Genomic DNA, 18,186 nt, shown 5'->3' with positions numbered 1-18,186 from the left:
CCCCTGTTTTATAAGAGTAAACAATAATGACAGTCTTGCACGCTGTACAGTTTGCAACAGCGACTTCAGCATTGCCATGGTGGGTTAAATGATTGTAAAAGTCATCATTGTCCTCCTTTTTATTGGGGGGGCTTCGGGATACCTACCTGAAATTACTTTTTGCAGGTTGGGATGTCTGAGTTCACTACATAGGAACTCAGTTGTGCTAATTTCACATGACAAGAAAAGTGTAGCTTGTGTGGCCAAGCTACTTGGTAAATAAAGGAGTTACTACTCCTGAAAAGTTACTTGATTCTGGAAATAGTGAATAGTGATATGCTACCACCAAAATACTAAGTTACTAGCTAAGCTAGTACTGCCCAACAATGATAATTCCGTCTTTTATATATATCATACAGTCTGTGCCACTTGTGTAAAATTAGCTGGCCAATGTTATACCAGTAATATGTTTTATTTCTACAATAGCATTATTGTGTCAGTTGTAATCTAAGTCCGTGTTATGGAATATTACTTATCTAGTCTCAGTTCATAGCTGGGTGAACACTGCTGGTGCAGTAAACATAGCCTAGCTAGCTGGCTACGATTTCAGTACAGTAATATCAAATATCATTGCTCCTTATCAAATCTCTGGTAATATTCTAGTCAAAAAATACAACCAATAGTACGGTAATGAATGATCACCAACAATTAAATGTCTAATATATAAAATAACGAAGCATCAGAAACGAAAATGTTAACTAACCGGCACAAACGAAGCACAAACAAACAATACTATTTTTGTTGATTTCGGAGGATGTTGGGGGGTTGAGTAACCTCGAATGACCTATAGAATATTATGTAATATCAATAAAATGATAGCAGCACAAACTAAAATTTTAACGGCACAAACGGAGCACAAACGATTGAGCCTATTTTGACGATGTTTTGCGTTGGGTGGGGGGCCAACTTCACGCAGGTTATAAATGGGCATATTTTTTATCTGGATTTATCTTGACTATATTTAATAATAGTCAATAATAATAATGTTGCAACACAACATAATAAAAAAAGTCCAAGGCTGGAGGAATTCAATATTTTATTAAAACTTAGTTATGTAAAATGTAAAAACGGCTAAGGGTAAAATATACCCCTTGGCGGTTCTAGTGTTAACTAAACCACTTTTGTTAAATAAACAATGAAAATATATTTCTATCCTTTATTCTGGATATTTTATTACGAATTAGGGTTTGAATAATTATTCAGAAATAATGACCATCCCTCTGGGGTCTCCAAACTTTCAGGCAGCGCAATGTATCTGTGATTTCCATTGCACCTATGTAGTATTACAATCGAATACAATACATGTGATTCGTACCTATGCACTGATTTCAAGTGTTTACAAAAAGTAAACATTACTGAATAAAAAATTAGTTAGCCAATTAGAAAATAGTAGCATGATGCGCAACAACCAATTGAATTGAATGGGATGAATTGTGTTTAATACGTTGTCATGTTCGTGATACACAAAATATCGCAACAGCATGGAGGAGGATTCTGTTTTCACTTGTTAACGTGGTTCCTTTTAAAACCATGAACTTCCTTCCCATTGAAAACCAGTTAGACAATAGTAAGGAATACGATTTTTTGAAAATACTTGTTTACGTTTCTGGCGATGACAATACAGCCTTCTTAACAACATGAGCGAACGGAACAGACGGCTTGTTGTTTTTGAGAAGTTCGCTAGTCCCTCCCCGCTTTCGCCCAATGACGTAACTGGGCATATACCAATTTACCCAAGACTAGACAGAACTCACTGTCTTGCTGCCGTAACCAGGATCCGAGTACTGTTGTGTGTAGGAGGGGTTAAAGGCGTGCCGGTGGGACTGTTAGTGATGTCATAAGGGACATTCTAGACGCACCTGGTACATTTACAGGAAAAGCCACAATGAAAGGTAATCATTTTTTGCGCTCTTAGATACCAGGGAAAATGTACAGGACCGAACGCAAGCGAATGAGCAGGCGTATGAGCCTGCACGAGGTAAAGAGAAAGGATCCTGTTTGGGTATCAGCAGGAAGTTTGTGGCAGGACACTTTGGCTATTGAACTTAGCACCTCGAATAATAAGCACATTGTTTCACCCCGGAGCCGTACTAGGGCTGTGGATGTCGCGTACATTGTCACTGAAGATGCATCCCGGCAACAGACAGAAGAGAACTTGTCACTCAAGTGTCTAAAAGAAGCCTGCGCCGACGCACACGCGGTGTTCAAAACGATCCCTTTTGACAGGATATCGCTCGGAACAACTGATATTCTGGATAGCTTCTACAATGCAGGCGAGTATAGGCATGTCCGCAGTGCATTGAGTGTACGTTACTACTATCTCATTCTTACCAATGGTTTTCCGAAAAAAAAGAAGTAATTTGACTAGCCCAAGAAATGTGTAACTGACACTGCTCGTTTCACAGATGTGGCAGTGGTGGAGATGAGTGACACTTTCTGCCAGCAGTCGCTCTTCTATCACCTGGGCGTGAGAGAGAGCTTCAGCATGACAAATAACATAATCCTGTATCGCTACAATCAGGAGAGTGATCTACAAGCGCTCAAGGTAAACCCAGAATAACTAGAAATTGAAACATTATTCACTGTGGGCTTTTGGCAGCTCACTTATTTGTGTAAATTGGGCTTGTGAACTAACAACTGACATCTCGGAAGGAGATGCATTAAAGATGACCCCTTCAATGGCAATAGTCCCACCAGCAGTTGCATAATATTGCTAACAGCTGTTGGTATTTAATGGGTTTGTGATATAAAAATAAAACACAAATTACTTGGATATAACTGATCCTAAAGGATATTTTTTTCCCTCTCACTTAAGTGCTGAACAAAGGTTGAATTGCATGCTTTCATAGGTTTATAGGTCAATGGATTTTCTTAAGGTGTGTGTGTGTGTGTGTGTCTGTTTAGAGTAGATGGAACATAATCAGCTCTGGTATGGATAATGCAGAAAGTAAAAACCTACATTTGTCATGAGTCCCCAGGCATGCATTTAACTATCGTGTTCACAACCTAATTTGTATACATAGTGCAGTTACGAAAGTTCTAAATGTATATCTAATTACTCAAAACAGTTTTGTCTGATAGCAGTGTTATGGTCACATGCTGTGTTTTGATGGCACTTGTGGGAAAGCTTGTGTGTAAAATTCCCACTTGTGCATGTCTCTTCCCTCAGGAGCAATGTGGGAGCAACACGTTTATCCCATATGTGGTGTCGCCCCAGGGCAAGGTGTTTGCCTGTGACGCAACAGTCATGAAGGGCATTAACGAACTGATGCAGCCAAGTTTTCAGCTGGAGCCCCTGCTCACTCCGCTGGTGGAGATTCTCGTGCAGCTTCTGGACAACGTGCACATTCATGCCAGGTCAGTGTGTCTTGTCACACCGCTGAAACCCAAACTATTCTCTGATGCTCTTCAGAGAAGTTTTTTGCTGCCCCAAACCTTTTGGTTGAGTTGTGTGGTTGGGTGAAAGAACAGCCCCTGATACACTAGAGCTTTAAAACTTGAGTCCTTAGCTGAAACATCAACAGTGCCCCCCACCCCCCCACCCCTTGTTTCTGTTTTGGTAAATAACTGAGGGATGGGCCTGGTGAAATGTGACCATTCTCAAATATTGAGATGTTGATGAATGCACTGTCCATCCATTAAGTCAACGCTCTGTTGTTGTGAGTTGATGCAGTGTCTGTTTACACTTGCATTGTTTACAGACAGTGGAGTAAAACTAGCTTTTTGGAGTCTGATTGGATAACGTTATGAGGCATTTTATTCAAGGATGGATCAGTATATGGGTCCTTCTTTCAATTAATCCACATAAGGGTCAACATCTTAAAATGCTTTGATATAAGGTGCATTAAAATATTACCGCAGAACTAGGATTTGCCTTCTTCAAAACCTTTTGAAGAAGAGAGACTGTGGTGAATCAAGGAAATGCAATTGAGATTATCTCAAGGACAGAGGAATTAGCTAACTGGATGGCTAACTAGCTCATTTGTAAACACTGGATTGGAAGTTTAAAGGTCATAGTTAGCTACAGTCAAAGAGTGCCTCGAACCCTGTTGCCTGGTAGGTACCGCAGTTGGTGACTGGCACGGCTAGTGGATATATAAGAAGCAAGGGGGACTTCCCCTCTGTGTGCAACGGAACATAAGGCGTCTGCTGTCTCAGAAACCTGACCCAAAAGCACCTTACCAGGCTGTAGGTTACTGGTCCACTAGACTCCCTAACAGGCCAAACCAACCAGTAACCATTTACATTAAGTTGATCGAAGTTACACTAATAGGAATTACTGCTTTTTACATATGTGGAGATATGTGTTGTTGCATGGTATGTGCAGCTTGGAATGTTTTTATTACATTTTTATAGACGTGTTAGAAGGGTGAACTCCCATTTCAGAAGGACTGGAAAGGCTGGCCGTATGGTTGACCAGTACAGGCATTCCGCATTTAACAATTTAATTGAAATCAAATGTTTTGTATGCAAAACAAAACAAGGAAAAACAAATAACTAAAATGAACATGGCCAGAATGTACACAGACCTAGCTCCCCAAATAATGTTTGTGGACGATAATCTTTAAACATAACTAAGTAATCGGGATGTAATATTTTCCATGTGATGCTTTTCATATTTTTCATATTGTTTCTCTGTCTACTGTTTTTCAGTTCGTTTCACATGTGGCATCTATCACAACTTTTATTCAGAAATTCCTGTCCTGAATCAGCAGATGTAACATGATAATGTCCACTTTGTAACTAACCACTAGACACCAAATGTTTGTCAGAGGACTGTTATGCATAATAATTCAAGAACCCTGATAATGACACTATTCTTTTGTTGTTCAAAGTGACTTTCTGTTTGAAGTAGTGTTTTTTCATATACATACATTATTTTCAATGTGTGACCTAGAAAAGTATTTCCACCACGTAACGTATGACCTGTTACATGATTCCACAGCCTTAGGGTCCTTGTCGCTCATTGCACTATGTGGGAGTTTCACGGGGCAGTGCCTATTGGCCTGATAGAGTTTCTATGTCCAGTCATTTCAAACAAATCCATTCTAAAAGCTTTACAATAGCATGTATTTTGTTTCATGTGAACAGAATCTCATTTTTAGGAAGCAGATTATTTCAGTCATCCCAACTACACAAACATTTGAGTCCATAGCTGCTATTTTGATTATATTGTTTCTTTTTCCCAGGCATTTTGTGGACAGGGATATGGTGAGTTTTTGTTGAACACCAAAAAAACTCCAGAATTCCAAAAGGGAATCAGCTAGTTGTTCAAAATTGAATACAGATAAAAAAACTAATTGCATAAGTATTCACCCCGTTCACTAAGACACACCTGACGTGACTGTGGTGGAAACAGTTGTCTTTAGAAGACATGTAATTAGTTGGAGTCCACCTGTGTGCAATTAAGGTCTTTCACATGATTTCAGGTCAAATACACCAGTCTCTTGTTCCCAGTCTGCAGTGGTCAGTACCCAGTCTGCAGTGGTCAGTACCTATCAGATGAAGGAACAGTCAAAGCAAATCTGGAAGACGGTTTTTGAAAAGCACCAATTAGGGGTAGGATAGAAGAATATTTCCAAGGCATTAAATATCCCCAGGGGGTGTGGTAAAGTACATTATTAAGAAGTGGAGAGAATACAACAAAACTGTGAACCATCTGTCCTCAAAATCATAGCATCTGGATGAGATGGGCCCTGCAGTGGTGGCAGCATCATGCTGTGGGGATGTGTCAGGGCTTGGTAAAGCTTGTGATTGAGGGCCAAAGGGATGCTGCGAAGTACAGAACAATCCTAGAAGAAAATTTGCAGAAGTCTGCAAGAGCCCTGGGATTCATCATCCAGCGGGACAATGACCCCAAACATACAGCCAAAGCCATGCTGGATTGTCTTAAAAACAAAAAGGGCAATGTCCTGGAGTGGCCCAGTCAAAGGCCAGACCTCAATCCAATTGAAAATATGTGAAAAGAGTTGCAAATTGCGTATCACCAAAGGACACCAATAAACTTGACAGAACTTGAGCAATTTTGCAAATTACAGCAATAATTGCTGTGTCCAGATGTGCAATGGTGGTAGAGACTTAAAATAGCCAATAGGTTCTTTTGATAAGTAGTCAATATTTGGTAGTGGAACCTAAATGGGGTAAATGCTTCTGCAATAAATTTTGTTTTTTATTTGTACCATTAGATTTTTTTTTAGTTTTTATTTGATTTTATGTTTACCGGCAAAATGTCCTATTTCCATTTGGATTTCATGTTGTCACACAGTGGGGGAAAGTCTCCATTGTATGCACAATGGAGACAGTTGACCTCTGGACCACTCTAGACCATGATTACATTGTTTTTGTAGGAGATTGAGATAATACCCAAGGTGCATGAAAGGAAAGTCTGGCCCATGTCTTTGAGAAACCTAGAAATTAGGAAGTTTTTTGTTTTCTACAAACTGCAAATGGTTCCACTTTATACAGGGTAAACCTGGGTAGAAAATAAGTTTAAAGTAAAAGCCAAAAACAATCTACAAGATGTAATTGGTCTGCAGGGATTTCCCCTTTATGCCTCTGTCACATTGAATACAAATCCCCCTAAAATACAAATTAAGAAGTCAAAAAATTTAGCATAATAATATAAAAACAATGATATTGTGTAGTGTGCTCTGCCACGGTTTAGCAAAATCTCTTGAGGCAATCCATTTGACAGGGTTTAAACAGATTTTGACAATTTTTTATTTTGAATTTATCTGTATCTAGATATGAAAATATCACATGCAAATAAATGCAAAGTGATCTATTTCTTTGGAACAGTTACACTACAAGAAATGCTCGCTTATGCCCTCGTTTTCAGAGACTCCTGTTGTTTAAGCTAGTATCCTTAGTTGCTACCTGTACATTGTTTTGTTTATTCACATCTGCAAATGTATTTAGGATACAAGTTATCACCAAAATACAATATACACTCCTGGATGGAGAGAAGTTTTTGTGTGGCAAGTGTTTTTCTCAAGGGTACAACTGACTCTGGATTTCTTGTTTTATTAGCGAGTATTTCCGTGAGTCCATACGACACGAGATTCGCACAGCTCGGGAGCGCTTCAGTGGCCAGGAGTTGAGTCGGGAGCTGGGCCACATCCAGAAGAGGCTGGACACGGTGGAACTGCTTACTCCAGACGTTGTTATGAACCTTTTGTTGTCTTACCGTGATGTCCAGGTGAGGACAGAGCAGCAGTGACCTGGGCCATGTTCAGTAGAGTAAACTGTCAAATCATTGTGAAATTGAAAACAACAGTTTATCTTCGGGGTATTCACCTGTGAAAGTGATCAAGATCAAATGGTGGATTTGGAGATGCTGCACTGATGTTTCACCAGTAAAATCACTCTTGACTGACTAAAATATGTGAAGGGAGAGTGACCACGTGTGTTAAGTAGAGGTGAAGAAACATGCAGATGGTGATTCAACTCGTCACAGCTAGGAGAAAAAGGGATCCTAGGGGTCAGGATGTGGTTGTTACCCACATAGCCACAGCAGCATCTTTTTTTTTACCATGGATTCTCTGTTACAATGGTGAAATGTCTGTGATGCATTTCTGATATGACGTGTGTTTTAAACCGAGACTTAGTGATTATGTTATCAAGAGTAACGGGATGATCTTCACAGAAGATTAACTTGCAGGCTGTCTGCTTAAACGTGATACAGTAGCTGCAGGACTGGAGCAGTTTCCAGCTTTAGCCTCGCACCTCATACTTTTGTTGTTAAACCTGCCCAAACTATGCCTGACTGTGCATTGCTGAATCGCGTGTTTACAAACACACGTATACATATTGAAAAATACATATACGTATTGAAAGGGGATTAAGTGCTATCTGCGTACAACTAAACTACGTTGGTCAAAGTAAATTAATTTGAAGCTGGATCTTCATTTCAAAATTGACTGTGCCTTGTTAAAAATGCATTGGAATCTGTGATGGTCTTGATATGTTCTTAAAGTTGTTGTTTTTTGTAATGAAATCCTCTCAATTCAGGACTATGATGCCATAATTAGTCTGGTGGAGACTCTGAACAACTTACCTATGTGCTTGGTAGCATCCCAGCCGATTATACAATTTCACTACGTATTTGCTTTAAACAGGTAAAATATTTTGCTCCACATTCTTTTTAACTGATAGTCATTCAGATTCCCCCAATTACATGTTACACACAACACTAAATGGGTTAAAGCCAACCCCATTTTAACACCTAATTGATGACCACACCCACATTTTACTTGTTTTTGTAGTTTTAACAAAACATTGTGACCTGCAGTTGAGGATTCCAACTGTCTTACTGTTTACTACCCTTTGACCCCCAGGAGGAATCGTCCAGGTGACCGTGCCAAAGCCCTGGAATCGATTCTGCCCATTGTGGAGTCAGGTGGTAGGGTGGCGTCGGATGTATACTGCCTCTGCGGTCGTATCTACAAAGACATGTTCTTGAGCTCTGGCTTCAAAGACACTCGAAGTCGCGACCAGGCCTGCGACTGGTAAGACACGCTATTATGATGGCCGTATTGGTCACAGGGAGTTGTGAAACTGAGCTGCCAACCATCCTGATATGCACAACATACACCGATCAGCCATAACATTATGACCACCCTTTTGCTGCCAAAACAGCCCTGACCCGTCGAGGCATGGACTCCACTAGACCTCTGAAGGTTTGCTGTGGTATCTGGCACCAAGACGTTAGCAGCAGATCCTTTAAGTCCTGGGAGTTGCGAGGTGGGGCCTCCACGGATCGGACTTGTTTGTCCAGCACATTCCACAGATACTCAATTGGATTGAGATCTGGGGAATTTGGAGGCAAAGTCAACACCTTGACCTCGTTGTGTTCCTCAAACCATTCCTGAACCATTTTTACTTTGTGGCAGGGCACGTTGTCCTGCCGAAAGAGACCAATTCCATCAGGGAATACCGTTGCCATGAGAGGGTGCACATGGTCTGCAACAATGCTTAGGTAGGTGGTACGTGTCAAAGTAACATTCACGTGAATGGCAGGACCCAAGGTTTCCCAGAAGAACATTGCCCAAAGCATCACTGCCTCTGCCGGCTTGCTTTGTTCCCATTGTGCATCCTGGTGCTGTGTGTTCTCCAGGTAAGTGACGCACACCCAGCCATCCACATAATGTAAAAGGAAACGTGATTCATCAGACCAGGCCACCTTTTTCCATTGCTCCGTGGTCCAGTTCTGATGCTCACGTGCCCATTGTAGGTGCTTTCAACTGTGGACAGGGGTCAGCATGGGCACCCTGACTGATCTGCGGCTACACAGCCCCATACGCAACAAACTGCGATGCACTGTGTTCTGACACCTTTCTATTAGGACCAGCATTAACTTTGTCAGCAATTTGAGCTACAGCCACTCCCCACATGCATTAATGACCCTTGGCCACCCATGACCTTGTTGCCGGTTCACTGCTTTTCCTTCCTTGGACCACTTTTGATAGGTACTGACCACTGCAGACTGGGAACACCCTACAAGTGCTGCAGTTTTGGAGATTATCTTACCCAGTCATCTAGCCATCACAATTTGGCCCTTGTCAAAGTCGCTCAGATCCTTACGCTTGCCCATTTTTCTGCTTCTAACACATCAACTTTGAGGACAATCTTCTTGTTGCCTAATATACCCCTCCCACTGGTGCCATGATAATGAGATTATCAGTGTTATTCACTTCACCTGGCAGTGGTCATAATGTTATTGCTGATCGGTGTATCAGTGTTATTCACTTCACCTGGCAGTGGTCATAATGTTATTGCTGATCGGTGTACATAAAGCATTGCTTCACTTACTACAGAGCCTCAAACTTTTTGTCCACCAGCCAGTGTGGCCGGTAGATACACCCGCCTAAAAAGTCACATTTTTTTTAGACTGTGGAATGCTTCCCAGTAAGAAGTGGTGTATTGCTCAATTTCCTTGAGACCCTGAGTCTTTTAACAACAACTTTTCAGCTGGTTATTAATCACTGACTGACTAATCCGTCTTCTCTCTAACGTAGGGAAAAACCACCAAGCATGTGAACAAAACAGCCAAGAAACATGACGACAGTTTTTTACTATGGTAGTTAATGTTTAAAATTCTGCTGTGGTGGTTTTTTATGTGCTATGATTTGCTTCTTAAATAGACTAGTATTTGACTTTTAGATTATTTTCTGTTGCAAAATAAGTGAGTAAAATCCTTGCACACCTTATTAGAGACTTAATGGAGGAACACAAGTAAGCTAATGACTCTCACATTGCAGATCATTCAGCACGTGAGGTCACGGTCACTAAACCAGTAACCTTCTATTAGCATTCACCTGCCTGACGGCATTGCTAGGGTGCAATGAGCTTAGGTGAATTCTCATTTTTAATCTCTATGGATTCCCCCCAGGTATGGAAAAGCCTTCAAGACCGAGCCCACCCTTCACTCTGGCATCAACAACATTGTCCTCCTGATGGCTGCTGGCCACACATTTCACACCTCCATTGAGCTTCGCAAAATGGGTGTGTTTTTCTCGCCGCATCTCTACTTCACTTGAAAGGCTGCCTTTTGAAGGGAACTAATGTGTTCTTATGTTTGAATAATGTTTACTGTCATCACAGTTTCCTATCTTTACATTTGTGTATGTCTGTCCAGGTGTGACCATCAGCACCCTGCTGGGGAGAAAGGGCAGTCTGGAGAAAATGCAGGACTACTGGGATGTGGGCTTCTACCTGGGGGCCAGCATCCTGGCCAACGAACACAAGAAGGTCATGGAGGCCTCCGAGAAGCTCTACAGACTGAAGGCCCCTATGTGGTGAGAGGAGTCTCCATTCAAGCTGAATTCTGGGACCAGGCAAACAATAGCAGGCATTATTGATGTGAAATAGAAGGATATAGATCTAAAACATTTACACAAAAACAATGGTATTTACCATAACCTTGTTTCCGTGATGGTTTGAACCCGAATGAGGACACATTTCTAAATGTCTTATTAAAGGTCCCAAAGTCATCCCCCGATGCCCATGTAAAATAAGATTAAGGTTCTCTAATGTCTAACTAGAAGGTTGAAATGACCAGCTGAGTGGACGGGGAGCTACAGTAACAAGATCAGCAGGCTGGAAGCTAATCAGCTCAGTAGGGGCAGGGAGCTACTGGTCTCAGTAGGCGGGGGAATCCCCTTGACTGACAGTCCTACTCATGCACTTTGTATACAGAGAGCAGTGTTGCAATGAGATTAGGAAGTTAGCTGTCTGGTTAATCTTAGGGAATTTTAGCTAAAACTCCGTGGAGTGCAACTCAAAAAAACATTGACTGCAAGACAATATCCGTAATGAGCCATGACTCACCATGATGTCAGACCACACCCATCTGCAAATCACATGTTCTGCTATGATGGTTATGGTTACAAGACAGCGCCTATTTGAATTAGTTTAGGAAATAAAACATTTTCATTAGTGTGTTAAAATGAGTGCTTCATGTGTTGTCACACGCTTTACATAATCTGAACAACTGAATTCTTGTACCACCAACAGTCGGTTTGGATAGTTTGGTCAACCTACTTTGATCAGGTTTCATCTATGTATGTTCAGTATGATTTTCACTGTGAATACGTTTTTTAATTTTTTTTTTATTTAAAGGCATGTTTGCATCTTTGTGTGCAGGTATGTGGGCTCGATCATGGAGACGTTTGTGTTGTACCGTCAGTTTACCAAGTCCCCGGAAGTGAAACTTCCTAGACAGGAGGCTGTGGACTTCTGGATGGAACTGATGCTGCAAGCCTGCAAGCCAACTGTTTCCACTGACCGCTGCCCAGTAAGATGTCCCCACCGCTCCCAGTACATTCAGCTATATTTGGAGCAATTGAGATCATAGCTGCCTGGTGCCAAGAAAGACACAACGCTCCTTTGCGAAACCTCCATATCGCCAACAATTGTAATCACCATTAAATTGTGCCATTCCTCAGATTCTGATCTTGGAACCCACCAAAGTGTTCCAGCCCGCCGTTGTATGTGTGAGTGAGGAGGATGACAGCCGCACAGTTCAGCTAAACCACATCGCACCCGTTAAGGTATGGACGCCGTTTTGGATGATCAAGGCCCCTCAATCTGGCTATGCAGCGTGAACAGATCTGGGACTGGTTCAACAAATTTACCACCATGTAGATTCTGTAAATCCTGTTTACCAGGCTCTTGTGTAGCTATTCGGTAAGTGCATGGCACCTGTGACGCTGAGGTTGTGGCTTTGATTCCCACGTCGACCAGAATGGGATCAAGTCTGAAATGTATTCCCTCAGGACTGTAACTCACTTGGGATAATATCCAAACTGACTTACATGTAAGGTATAACTACTGAGTTCTACTTTACAGCCAGGCCTACAGTTTTCAACATGGCAGGACATAGAAAGTGGCAATTCAGGAATGGTGGTCGCCTCAAGCAACCTCGGTTTGATTCTAGCACACTTTTGAACAGTGTTTTCCTGTTAGTGTTTAACCCCAATAGGAATTGAGTGTTTTCATGTGTCGGGGGAAAGAAGACATGCCTCATTGCTTGTGGTTTATTTCTTTGTGTTTGTGCGTCTGTGCGCTTTTATATTTTGGTGAGTATAGACTGTTGAGGATCATTTGACATATATTTTCTTCCTTTAGCAAGGCCAGAAATCCCAGTGGACATTCCCAGCCTCGCAGATCCGGGGAGTGAGGTACGGTGACAGTGTGCTAACATCACTATGCTAACATTCCAGGCTTGTGTTCAGACCTGCAGCCAATACATGTGACTCGGGCAGTCTACTATGAATACTATTGGAAATATTGCAAATTATTCTGGTCTAGACTGAAATATGAATACTTTTGCCACTGTTGTTCCGCTGCAAGCTCAATCAAGCCTTGATAAATCATTTGTGTATTAGTATTTATACCAAGGCCTTCTGTAAAATGAGTCTACCTCCTTGTGCTGTCTGATGGACTTGGCCATTGGCCATCAGGAAGTTTTCTGTGGAGTTTTCTTTGCGGCTGGATGTTTGTCTCCCTGTGCCTACTTGGCTGTGGATCAATGTCAATGTGTACTGTAAAAATGCTACACTATTTGCGACATGTTTGGTTACTATGTGGCATTCATCTTGAGACAATGTGACAGTTCTTTCTCTCCGAATGTCAAGATGTAATTCAAAATAAAATCTTGGCAATTTTTCAGCTTGAAGCGGTGCAATTGGACATGTCACAACAACACCACAAGCTTTCATTAATTTCAAGGGAATTGTTCCCTCAGCGGCTGATGGGAACGCCTGATGCTGATAGCTGTAGTTTCATTCTGATCTCTTGATGGCTTCAACAGAGTCAACAAACATAATTTTTTTTAGTCTATACCTATTCAGTGTTATCGTGGGTCTGAATTCATATTCTCTAAATTGTGTTTACCTCCTGTTGTGGAGTTATTGAAGCAATCAGTGTTTAATGTGGGGGGGTTTTCTCATGCAATTTTGCTGTGTGCTTAAAGAGAGTTCACTTTATTTTAAACATTGCTTATTTGTATACAGTTGAAATTATTTTTTACTTAATCAATGTCCTGAATTTCTTGGCTAGCATTTTAGAGCTAGCCAAACATTTGCTAAACATTCAAATGCATTACAAACTTTAAAAAGTTAAGTATACTTTTAATTGTTCATGTAATTGAAACAGGCATTCTTGCTATTTTCTTTTTACAGGTTATTGCAATTATACGGTGCCATTTGCACCTTAAAATGTTTTAAATATTTCTTATATCCTATCTGAAACAGGTCATGACCCGGTTGCCTGTGTCAGCTTTGAAGTGTTGTGTAGCTCCTAATCCTCTGTTTAATATTTGTGACCGGCTCAGTGCTTCCAAGTTTGATGAGCGAAGCTGCTTCCTGTATGTCCTGGAGAACTCTGATGACTTCCAACTCTACTTTCCCAGCGAGCTGCACTGTAGAGGGTGAGTCGTACGCGCGTACACAGGTGCCCGCCTACGCTACCACAAGGCAGGATTTAGCCAAGGCCTCTAGGAGGCAGTTGTTTTTCTCTAAACCAAACCTACAACAATGGGTTTTGTTCGCTCAGCCATTAACGACTATATTATGTTGAAAAGACAACTGCTAATGTATTTTGCACAGTGGTCTAGCAAAAGAGGAGCCTGCTTCTCTCTCCTCCTAATGTCCAATTGGGTTGATGTGTTTTTACTACAAACTGCATTGTTAGGGGGGTCTTAGGATGAGATGAATGACTAGGACACTCTAAGAAAGGAAATGGAAAGTGGTTCAGTGTTTGTGCACTCAGTGAAGGGCAAATAAATGACAATCAGAATGTAACTCTGAATGCATCACTTCATACTGAGTTATGATTGATAAAGGTGAGGGTGTTATCTCAGAGAACACTGATACCATATGAAAACATATGTAAGAGATGTTAGTTGCTTATGTGTGTGCACACTTTTTGTCTTTTAGTTTTTTGGGTTTTATTTTCCTACTAGGTTCTGTGAACTAGTTAACTCCATACTCCACCAGGCAGAGTCCCCAGTGGAGGTCTCCAGCCAGCTAGCCGGAGAAATACTTGAGGTCAGCAATGCTCTTTGTCTTTCCGTATGTCCTTGATTCTTCACACACACACACACACACACACACTCTCTCCCTCCTTACCTCCTTCCTCAAAACCCATTTGAGAACCTGGTTTGAGGGAAGATGCCTCGGACCTTCAGCCCACATGCATTTCTTTTTTGCATTTGTATTCTTAATATGTTCACCTGGCACAGCCAGAAGAGGACTGGTCACCCCTCTGAGCCTCTCTAGGTTTCCTCCTAAGTTTTGTCCTTCTTAGGGAGTTTTTCCTAGCCACTAAAATTCAACACTACTGTTGTTTGCTCCTTGGGGTTTAAGGCCAGGTGTTTTGTAAAAGCACTTTGTGACAACTGCTGATGTTATAAAGGGCTTTATAAATACATTTGATTGATTGAAAATTTGATTGACCTTCTTCTCCAATACAATTGAGATGGAGACTTTTTAGTCAATGTTTTTCTACCCTAAAAGTACACAAGTCCTGTCACGATTGGGTCAAATGTTCAAATGTTATCCTTTGACCCACTGGTGCTATTTTTGTTGGATTCAGTCATGCAATGTCAGTCCAGAGGTTGAACTGTTCACAAAACTGCCAGGTCCGCCTATCCAGCACTTCAGGCAGGATAGAAAATACTTAGTATTCTTAGTAGTATTTTTATTTTTTTTGTATTTAAACCCATATCTGCAGTCCAGAGCTGCAGATGTTTTGGTATTGCTTGTAAAACTATTTACCGTATGTCTAAGACATATGTCCTCTAAAATCTTTTCACTGAAACACACCATTTGTTTCACGTTCATCATTCAGGTCAACTTAACATCTGTCTTACCTCCTGCAGTTTATCTACGAGACTACAGAGAATGGAGAAAAGGTGGTTCTGGGTAAGGGAACCTATGGTGTGGTGTATGCCGGGAGGGACTTAAGCAACCAAGTCCGCATCGCCATCAAGGAGATCCCAGAGAAAGACAGCACGTATGGAAAATACATTTCCACTTGTATTTTATTGCCTGTTCCCAGATCTGTTTTCAATGTATTCCAACAGTTACCTCGAATCAGACCAGTTTTTTTCCCCCATTAGACCGTTGAACCGTTTTCAGTCCAATCAGTTTCCCTATCTTACATTAATCTATCCCAAGATATTTATTGCACTATATTATACAGTTGTGAGCGAAGTGGTTCATGATTTATTAATAGATGTTCTCAGATGTTCCTCAGTTTGACAAATGTTTTCTGTTCCAGAGGGAAACATTTTGTCAGTGAGCTTCCTCTTCACCCTTGACTTTTTCCCATAGCTGTACTGGAGATTGAAGAAATTGATGTTTAGTTAGATTTTCGCCTTGCTTCTTTACAACTCGTTGACCTCGACAGAGCTTTGCCCCATATAAATATTAGCCCTTAGTTCCCCTGAACAAATGACTACAGGCCAGGTCAGCACAACTTTAACAGAATGGAATAACACAGTAGCTTGTAGATCACTCAAGCTTACAGTGCAGTCCGTAAGTATTTGGACAGTGACTCCAGCACTTTGGACTTTAAATGATACAAATGCAATAGGTTTAAAGTGCAGACTGGCAAATTTCATTGTAGGTTTATTATATTTAATGGTATTATTGTATCGAATGAACCATTTAAAAATCACCATGTTTTGAGTTAATGGAGGAATGGTAACGTGTGGGGAGCGTGTGGGGAGTTGGGAAAATAACTGGTATACCAAATTAATTTGGACAATTATGGCTGCCACTGCGACTGGCTCATTTGTCTTCATGATGTTACTGCTCACAGCATCAGTAGGCAGTTATTCTTACACAGTTCACGCTTTATGGATGTAAGTAGCCTTATAGCCTGGATTTGAAATGAAATAATGACTAATGCAATGTGCTTGGAGTGCAGAGCCAAAGTAACAGAACTTTCCAAATATTTAAACCAACACTGTATATAATATTTATGCGTCTAATAATGCACAATGTTCATATCTTTGCACCTGCGAGATGATTGTGTGGCACATTATAAACATAATAATAATAATAATAATAATAATAATACATTTATTATTATTATTATTATTAACTGCAGCTGTAGTGTAGATTGTTACTGTGCTAATGCTAAGTTATTGTATGAATTAATACCAATGCTAACGCTTGGTTGTCTGTTTGAATCTCAGTTATTCGCAGCCTTTGCATGAGGAGATTGCTCTGCACAAGAGGCTGAAGCACAGGAACATTGTTCAGTACCTGGGCTCTATGAGTCAGGGTGGCTTCATCAAGATCTTCATGGAAGAGGTTCCTGGAGGTACAGAACCAAATATACCTAATCTAAATATAATCAATTTCATACCAGGTGAAATCTCTATGATATTGAATCCTGTAAACCAAGTGACATCTTTTAACATTGAATTAAATGTGTCAACTTTTGTACCTCTCCATTAGTTTGTCTCTCTCCATTACTCCTTCCATCATGCACGAGGCATTCTCTTACTGACAGTTTTTTTTAAGGTATTTTCAGGCATTTATTGGACAGGAATGGGGACAAAGAAACAGATTTTTTTTTGGCGAAAGCTAGAGGAGACTTTTTGGGGAGGGAAACGGTATAGAAGGGTCTTTCGGGGGCAGAGGACAGTTTTTGCTGAAAGAGCCGTCGGCAGGATTCAAATCCATGCTGCCTCGTGCACAAATGACATCAGGCTAGACCAAGGGTCCCTTAGGTTTTGATAATCTCACTGTGTAACAAATCTCTTTTCTTTTTTTTTTTTGGGTAGTAAGTGTTATTTCCTAATTGCTTATGCCTCAATTATAGGAAATGGCTATTATTCCCTACAAACCTTGCTTTTGTGACCATGACAGTAACCTTGCTGGATGTCTTGAAGTGTGGTCAGTATGGCTGGGAGATTATAGGAGACTTCCAAATGTTGGCATTCCTGATGGGTCTCCGAGGTGGTTTTACCAAGTTTCACTGCTATCGTTGCCTTTGGGACAGCAGGGACACCAAGGCTCACCACCACAGGTGAGACTGGCCACAGCGTGCCAAGTTCTCTGTGGGGAGGAACAACGTCAAGTGGGAGCCACTGGTGGAGCCCCAGAAGGTGTTGATGCCACCACTGCACATCAAATTGGGCCTTATGAAACAATTTGTCAGAGCTCTAGATAAGGAGTCGACAACCTTCAAATACCTTCAAGACTTCTCTAAGCTGTCTGAGGCAAAGATCAAAGTTAGTGTCTTTGTCGGAGTTCAGATAAAGATCCTGGGGTGCAATGAAGCTCACTAGTATGGAGAAAGCGGCTTGGAACAGCTTTGTTGCAGTGGTTCAGGGCATCCTCAGCAATCACAAGGCCGAAAACTGTGAAGCTGGTTTTTACTCTGGTGAAGAACTATGGCACCATGGGCTGTAGATTGTCCCTCAAAGCCCATATCCTTGATAAATTCAAGAAGAATATGGGAGCGTACTCGGGAGAGCAAAGCAAGCGCTTCCACCAGGATATACTGGACTTTGAACGGCGCTACCAAGGACAGTATAATGAGAACATGATGGGAGACTACATTTGGGGGCTGATTCTTGAAAGTGATTTACGGTATAATTGTAAAACTTAAAATTACTCACTTCTAAAT

General features: G+C 41.2%; 1 protein-coding gene across 2 annotated transcripts in view; it reads left to right on the top strand.

Moving 5' to 3' along the window:
- Positions 1-1,517: 1,517 nt before the first annotated feature.
- si:ch211-1i11.3 (mitogen-activated protein kinase kinase kinase 5) overlaps positions 1,518-18,186 on the top strand; it is a 33,619-nt gene continuing 16,950 nt past the window's right edge. The window contains exons 1-15 of one of the 2 annotated variants that reach the window (XM_010885375.3): positions 1,518-2,312; positions 2,445-2,584; positions 3,209-3,396; positions 7,069-7,237; positions 8,050-8,156; positions 8,376-8,546; positions 10,430-10,542; positions 10,676-10,835; positions 11,683-11,833; positions 11,985-12,089; positions 12,667-12,719; positions 13,874-13,969; positions 14,504-14,588; positions 15,422-15,555; positions 16,745-16,872. In XM_010885375.3, the coding sequence (XP_010883677.1) occupies positions 1,967-2,312; positions 2,445-2,584; positions 3,209-3,396; positions 7,069-7,237; positions 8,050-8,156; positions 8,376-8,546; positions 10,430-10,542; positions 10,676-10,835; positions 11,683-11,833; positions 11,985-12,089; positions 12,667-12,719; positions 13,874-13,969; positions 14,504-14,588; positions 15,422-15,555; positions 16,745-16,872 (2,146 nt within the window). In that variant the 5' untranslated portion in view covers positions 1,518-1,966. Of the gene's footprint in view, positions 2,345-2,444; positions 2,585-3,208; positions 3,397-7,068; positions 7,238-8,049; positions 8,157-8,375; positions 8,547-10,429; positions 10,543-10,675; positions 10,836-11,682; positions 11,834-11,984; positions 12,090-12,666; positions 12,720-13,873; positions 13,970-14,503; positions 14,589-15,421; positions 15,556-16,744; positions 16,873-18,186 lie in introns of both variants that reach the window. The other variant, XM_020041383.2, reaches the window with a different exon arrangement.

The sequence above is a fragment of the Esox lucius genome, chromosome 20 (genome assembly GCF_011004845.1).
Source record: "Esox lucius isolate fEsoLuc1 chromosome 20, fEsoLuc1.pri, whole genome shotgun sequence".
Lineage (NCBI taxonomy): Eukaryota > Metazoa > Chordata > Actinopteri > Esociformes > Esocidae > Esox > Esox lucius.
This window is presented reverse-complemented; position numbering and strand designations above follow the sequence as displayed.